Here is a 7,808-nt window from a genome sequence, read left to right as displayed (position 1 = left end):
TAGGTTGTTCTAGGATCATTTCTTGATCATAGTTTCTCGAACGTGCTTTCCCTTCTCTTCTCGCTCTCTTTTGCGTATGTTAGCCACCATATATGCTAGTGCTTGCTGCAGATCCACCTCATACCTTTTACCCTTCCTATAAGCTTAAATAGTATTGATCGCGAGGGTGTGAGATTGCTGAGTCCCCGTGACTCACAGATTCCTTCCAAAACCAGATGCAGGGACCGATGATACCGCTCCAGATGATATGACCGAGCTCAAGTGGGAGTTCGATGAAGACTCTCATCGTTACTATGTGTCTTTCCCAGATGATAAGTAGTGGCGCCCAGTTGGGGCGATCGGGGACTTTGTCGCATTTGGGGGTTGATCTTTATTTTGGTTCCGTAGTCGGACTCTGAGTGTATTGGATGAATGTAATGACTTATTTATGTATTTGTGTGACGTGGCGAGTGTAAGCCAACTATGTACCTTTCCCCTTTATTTATTTACATGGGTTGTTGTGAAGATTACCTCACTTGCGACATTGCTTTCAATGCGGTTATGCCTCTAAGTCGTGCTTCGACACGTAGGAGATATAGCCGCATCGAGGGCGTTACAAAAAGTGAGCGTAAACGGTATTGCAATGCGTTGAAACAAGGCCTAGGGTTCATACTTTCACTAGTGCAAGTCCTCTCAACAATAATAACATAATTGGATCACATAACTATCCCTCAACATGCAATAAAGAGTCACTTCAAAGTCACTAATAGCGGAGAACAAACGAAGAGATTATGGTAGGGTACAAAACCACCTCAAAGTTATTCTTTCTAATCAATCCGTTGGGCTATTCCTATAAGTGTCACAAACAGCCCTAGAGTTCGTACTAGAATAACACCTTAAGACACAAATCAACCGAAACCCTAATGTCACCTAGATACTCTAATGTCACCTCAAGTATCCGTGGGCATGATTATACGATATGCATCACACAATCTCAGATTCATCTATTCAACCTACACATAGAACCTCAAAGAGTGCCCCAAAGTTTCTACCGAAGAGTCAAGACGAAAACGTGTGCCAACCCCTATGCATAGATTCCCAAGGTCACGGAACCTGCAAGTTGATCACCAAAACATACATCAAGTGGATCATAGAATACCCCATTGTCACCACAGGTATCCCACGCAAGACATACATCAAGTGTTCTCAAATCCTTAAAGACTCAATCCGATAAGATAACTTCAAAGGGAAAACTCAATCCATTACAAGAGAGTAGAGGGGGATAAACATCATAAGATCCAACTATAATAGCAAAGCTCGCGATACATCAAGATCGTACCACCTCAAGAATACGAGAGACAGAGAGATCAAACACATAGCTACTGGTACATACCCTCAGCCCCGAGGGAGAACTACTCCCTCCTCGTCATGGAGAGCACCGGGATGATGAAGATGGCCACCGGAGAAGGATTGCCCCCTCCAGCAGGGTGCCGGAATGGGTCTAGATTGGTTTTCGGTGGCTACGGAGGCTTCTGGCGGCGGAACTCCCGATCTATTGTGCTATCCGATGGTTTTAGGGTATATGGGTATATATGGGAGGAAGAAGTACGTCAGGGGAGCCACGAGGGGCCCACGAGGGTGGAGGGCGCACCCCCTGCCTCGTGCCTTCCTCGTTGCTTCCCTTACGTGCGCCCCAAGTCTTCTAGGTTGCTTCCGTTCCAAAAATAAGTTCCGTGAAGTTTCAGGTCAATTGGACTCCGTTTGATTTTCCTTTTCTGCGATACTCTAAAACAAGGAAAAAACAGACACTGGCACTGGGCTCTAGGTTAATAGGTTAGTCCCAAAAAATAATATAAAATAGCATATAAATGCATATAAAACATCCAAGGTTGATAATATAATAGCATGGAACAATAAAAAATTATAGATACGTTGGAGACGTATCACGGGGGTACCTGTGGACCCCACTACTCACTAGGGCGCGCTTGGGGGCCCTGGTGTGCCCTAGTGCCTAGTGGGCCCCATAAGGCCCCTCTGGTGCACTTCTTGGGCCTCCTGGGTGTTGTCTGGGCAGAAAAAAATTCTCCAAAAAGTTTCGTGGCATTTGAACTCCGTTTGGTATTGATTTTCTGTGAAGTAAAAAACAAGCCAAAAACAGCAGCTAGCACTAGGCACTATGTCAATAGGTTAGTCCTAAAAAATGATATAAAGTTGCTAGTAAATGAGTATAAAACATCCAAGAATAATACTTTAATAGCATGGAACAATAAAAAAATTATAGATACATTGGAGACGTACCAAGTAGCTATTAGATAATGGGTTGCTAGAGTGACAGAAGCTTAAACCCTAATTTATGCGATATTCCGTAAGGGGCTGATTTTGATCCATATGTTTAAAGATATGATTAAATTTTATCTTAATTCTTTTTTCGTAGTTGCATATGCTTGTGGGAGAGTTTAATCATAAGTGGGAGGCTTGTTCAAGTAAGAATAGCACCCAAGCACCGATCCACCCACCTATCAAATTATCAAAGTAACGAACGCGAATCAAACACACATGATGAAAGTGACTAGGTGAAATTCCCATGTGTCCTCGAGAATGTTTTTAATTTCATAATTTTTAGCTAGCTTCTTATTTTAGTTCCTTTGTAATCAACATGTATCTCCAACAACTAATCTCCCGACCCTTCTTTGTGCTAAGCATACTTGTATGCTCACGGACAATGAAAGTTGACTAGACTCGGACCCTTCATTCCTGATCAGCAGCCTCCTCGCGAACAACAAATTTCTAATATTTTGTAAAATAAAGCTCTCTAATATTCCTCGCTAAAAAAATCACCTACGGGTTGGTATTACGTACGAGAACAACAAATTTGTGATCATTTAGCTACATATCTTTTTCAACATCAAAAAACACGAGCCATGAGTTGCTAAAGTGATAGCTCTATTCTGGAGCAAACTATCATCCATGTTAGGTCAGATTACCTATTACCATACAATCTATCAACCATTGTTGTGCCATTATCACACTCCTTCAACATTATCACACCCCTTTAGCCGATGATGATGTGCTTGATTGCTAACTAATATCATACGTGTCACTAGTGATAGACTCACAAGGGCAGAATACATGACCATTTTATGAAATAATTAAAAATGGACATCCGACGTTGTTTGTAGATGTAATGGTGTTGGATCATCCGAGGGTGGTGCAAGCTCTAATAGTCCTAGATCAAGTAAGAGTAATGCATCGTTGAAGGGTGTTGCACATATAAGAAATGGTACGACGATGATGATTAATATTCCACAGATGACTTTTTGGAGGGCCAACTACCACATGCTACAATTTGGATACAATTATGTTCTTCATCAAAATTGTCAAAATCAAGATCTTCATCCAATAGATCCTCGTCTTCCTCTTCCATCAGGTTCTGCATTTTCTCTCCTTCATCCCCATCAATCTCACCACCAAGAACCATTCTTGTCGACTCTGCTTCATAACCACCTCCAACAAGTGATACATAATGTGACACATCCTTGGGTTGAGTACCATCTATCGGTCGTGGCCCAGTTGCATCCATGTCATCAGCAGCTGACTGCCCTGGCCGGGCTCATTCCCTCGCCACCTTCGAACTGTAGGACTGTTTGTATGTCTAGATGGGGTGGGGATGCATATACCACTATCATGACCTAGATGACTTCTCTCATATTTAGTTCTCGGCAATTTTAAGCTTTGCTAGTGGTTGCCTAGAACTTCCTGCACATGCAAGTCTACAAAGAGTAAGGTGACATAAATAAAAGTTGCATAACTAAGGACTAGGGTTAGGAGGATGCAAACATGGGGATGCTTGATGATGTTCACATGGTTCAGGTAGGTGGTGCTATCCTACTGCAGGTTGACGAAGGCTTCAAATCACGAAGATTCTAGGGTCACGGAGATCTCCACGGCAGACACCACCTAGAAAAGGTTCCACGAAGGAGGAACCAACATATGCCACAATGCCTTATAAACACAAAGGTATAGCCTGACTTGGGATAGATCTTTACATAGTAGGAAAATTCTTGGCAATTTACGAGCCAGACACCATCCAAAAGTAATAAGGTTGAGGTTTCTTGGTGATGAATATGTGGCTCTTATGGTTCCAAATATAATCTCGTGCACATCAAAACTCTCTCATGATGGATCTTTGGATTTGAGAGGTTGGAGTGGTAAGCAAGGAGGGAGACTAGAGATCAAAGGTTTGGCTTGAGTGTTGGATTAGAAAGCCCATTTAATTCAACACAAGGATATGTAGTTCTCTATCAGAAATTGTGATTAGAAAATGATATGGTTAAAGTGAACTAGTGGGGGTAAGTTGGGGGTATATATAGGATGGACACAAATTTGACAGTCACACACCTTTTTGCATAGTTCGGAGATTCTGAATGATCAGTTTAGAAATTATAGAAATAACTAAAGGAGGAAACTTTCATATAGCTCGGACGATCATACCAGAAGGCGTTGGAGGCTCTAACTAACCTTTGACTCACATGCGCACGCTACTTGACTCATTCGGAATTTCTAATCTGAGATGGGCAGGAGATTTTGAGTCATTTACATAGTAGCACACAAGTTGTTTGGTGGCTTCGAATGAAAGTGCCTTAAAAGCTATGAATAGATTAGGGTTATGCAACGGGGAGGTGTTTGAAGGTTCAGAAGAAATGGTGCTCTGTGATTCCGGGCAATAAAAGACAACAAGACATTGGGAAAATGGTGAAATGTATTTGTGTGATTTTCAGGTTTGAGCACTTAGAGAAAAGTAACCAATACGATAGCATGGGCTTAAGGTAGCCTTCACCTCCAACTAATTCGTGCGCCTAGATGAAATTTGAGGTATGTTGTATCCTTGTGCATGTCATTTAGTTGTGAGAGAGATGGAAGAGAGCATGTGGAGCAAACCCGCCATCGCCAAAGAATAAGGTGGTGGTAGGATGTAGGTGGAAGGAGTGGGTTGCTTACATGAGGAGATGAGAAAGTCTACTTAGAACCAGAAGGCGAAGATCATTTGTCTTCGGACCTAATGGTTCAAAATAAGAGTACTCAATCGAGAAAAAAGGGTTGTATGTCCATATGTTAGTAAAAATATGGTTTCAGACCTGTTTTAGTGGGCAGTATCATACATTTATGATACTATCATCACAATGCATAGTATCGTAGAGTGACTATCTTATTTATTTGCTTGTAGAATTCCAATATGAATTTGTCGATAATATATATTTGACATGACTTTTGTCGTTCCATGTATATGCTATGATACGATGTCATATTATGATACTATATAAGTCTCTCTTTCTTTATTTAATGACATGTAATGTTAGCTTCATGCTTAGTTGGCATCACATGATACTATCTATGATACTCTCATCTCAATCGATATTGTTAACCATCTAATTTAGACGTAGGGGCCACAACTTCATCTTCCGCATCTCTCACATACTATTGATCTTCCTCCTCTAGCTGCCAACCTTCCCCATGCGGCCGGAGGGCGCTGCCCGCACCCCGCCTCGCTGCTCCACCTTGTCCCAGCTAGCGGGCTACCCCTCTAAATAATCAACCACAATTCCATCACCTGTGACCTCCGGCAGCCCCCCACCGCCCACCCACTTGAACCTGCCAACCTCCGACTCCTCTAGCAGCGACAATGTTGTCGGACCACTCCTGGCTCGGCCTCGTCGTGGCGCCCCCGTCTCTCCGCCTCGGTACTTCGCGCAAAATTAAGAATTGGAATTTCAGGAAACTTATGAATAGCAATTGTGGAGGAAAAAAATCGGTGTCATATAGACAGGAAAAGATTGCGAGTAAAAAGGTTTTCCCGACACATGGCATTTCTACAATTAGCTAGAAGCCATAAGGTTTCATCCATAAGATCTGCATAAGCAACATAAGAAGTTCAACATTGGTAAAATAGACTGAGACTTGCATGCATGTCTAGCACTCTAGCTTGATTAGCAGTGCCTAGACTGATTAGTGTCAAGTTTATGGGTTGGTTACGAGTAGGGCAGCTGTTGAGCGCAGTCCAAGTTGTCCCCAAGGTCGTCGACCTTGAGGATCTCACAGTACCGGCGGTAGTACCCGATCCTATCCTTCACCCTCGAATCGGCAGGGAGGTTGCACTCGAGCCCGCCGTTGATGATGTTGGTGGTGAGCCCGAACCCCGCCGTTCGGTTCGCCTGCCTGTCGGCGTCGGTGGGCACGTACCGCCCCAGCATCACGTCGTGGCACGACGGCTTGGGCTCCTGCGGCGTCATCCAGAACCACAGCGCCGCCTTGAACGCCAATACCGGATCGCTCGCCACGAGCTCCGGGTTCCCCGGCCCGTCGAAGCACAGCGCCTCCCCCGCCGGCCCGTAGTTGTAGTTCCTGAAAAATAGACTTTTTAGATACGTGGAGTGCGGCTGTACCGGCCGGCGTGTCGCCGAACACCGGGAATGATGATTCTTTTTTTGTGTGGAATGCTCACCAGGAGAGTTGCATGGGTCCGCGGCCGTGGTAGGATTTACCGGGGACGCAGGGCCACTCCTTGTTGTCGGCGTCGCAGTAGTTGCTGGACGCATTGATCTCTTCCTTGAAGCAGAGGCCCCACGAGTACGGCCCGTCGGGCGCCGTCGCCCACCCGCCGGTGGTCTCATGGGAGATCTGCGCCAGGAAGGCGGCGACCTCGCGCTTGCGCGTGTCCGAGTCGACGTGGTGGGCGCCGCTGCCGAACTCCGGGAACCACTCCGCTGCGCTGACGAAGGAGGAGTAGGTGTAGAATCCCTTGGCGGGGCAGTCGTCGTTGTCCTTGTGCAGGAACATGCTCGAGAACATCGTCTCCGTCACGATCGACGAGATGCGGTGGCGGCGGCCGTAGCGGCCGCGGAAGACGTGGCGCCACCCTTGCCGCTGCCACGAAAATGCCTCCGCGACGCCGACGTTCAGGATGAGGGTAGCGGCGGCCAGGGAGAAGGCCAGCAGGACGGGAGGAAGAAACAAGCGCGCCATCGTCGTGGCTAGCTCTAGAAGCTTAGAACATTGACGGCGGCAAGGGCTGCATCTGTGCAGTGGGAAGCCAGAGCATATGTAGAGGATGCATATGCGACGCGGTGGTAATCTGAGAACGTGGCACGTGCGGGGAGGTAGCGGCGTAGCGGCCGGACAGAGAACACGGCGACCAGGGCGGCGGCTACTGGCATCGGTTTTTTAGACGAGGCATCTGCATGAGGTGATGGGGTTTGACTTTGATCTGGTGACAATAATTGTTCTGGCCCTCGGAAAATGAGCTAGGTCAATGGTTTCCTCACTTAGTGGATCAACGAAGCGGAGGCATAAAACATTTGGCGTCCGAGATGCTCCATGTTAGCTCAAGATGCCATCCTTTTTCTTTGGACACCGATAATGCCCAAACCTTCGGTCTGAGGAGGATCGTGCTTTTCCTTTTACGGAGAAGCACAATTGTGTTTCTCGCATAAGCACATATTATGCTTCTCACATAAAGCACTACTTTCTGATTTTTTTTAAGAACAAACAATTTTCCCGTCAAAACCTAAGGAAAACCAGCGAAAACGGAAAGCTAAATAAAATAAAATAAAATAAAATAAAATAAAATAAAAAAGCCCAAATAAAACCTGAAAACATGTGCAGAAAAAAAATGAAAACCCAAAGGTGCGCCTAGATGGTCAGGTGCGGTTAGGTTGTTAGTGACATGCCAGTCAGCGTGGTAGCAGAGGCGATAAACACAGCAGACGATTATGATGAGATACATAAAGTCCTAGCAGTTCTAAAAAAAGGAGCCACACAAAACTATTTTTTCT

At 45.3% G+C, this 7,808-nt stretch overlaps 1 protein-coding gene across 1 annotated transcript; it reads right to left on the bottom strand.

Moving 5' to 3' along the window:
- Positions 1-5,796: 5,796 nt before the first annotated feature.
- LOC125508321 (chitinase 10-like) lies at positions 5,797-7,145 on the bottom strand. Its single transcript, XM_048673041.1, has 2 exons — positions 6,479-7,145; positions 5,797-6,378 (listed from the first exon to the last, which is right to left on the bottom strand). The coding sequence occupies exons 1-2, from the start codon at positions 6,997-6,999 to the stop codon at positions 6,006-6,008; spliced, it is 894 nt and encodes a 297-aa protein (XP_048528998.1). The 5' UTR covers positions 7,000-7,145; the 3' UTR covers positions 5,797-6,005.
- Between the last annotated feature and the right edge of the window lie 663 nt (positions 7,146-7,808).

The sequence above is a fragment of the Triticum urartu genome, chromosome 1 (assembly GCF_003073215.2).
Source record: "Triticum urartu cultivar G1812 chromosome 1, Tu2.1, whole genome shotgun sequence".
In the NCBI taxonomy this organism is placed as follows: Eukaryota; Viridiplantae; Streptophyta; class Magnoliopsida; order Poales; family Poaceae; genus Triticum; species Triticum urartu.
The sequence above is the reverse complement of the archived record's forward strand: the minus strand, read 5'-3'. Positions and strand labels throughout refer to the sequence as shown.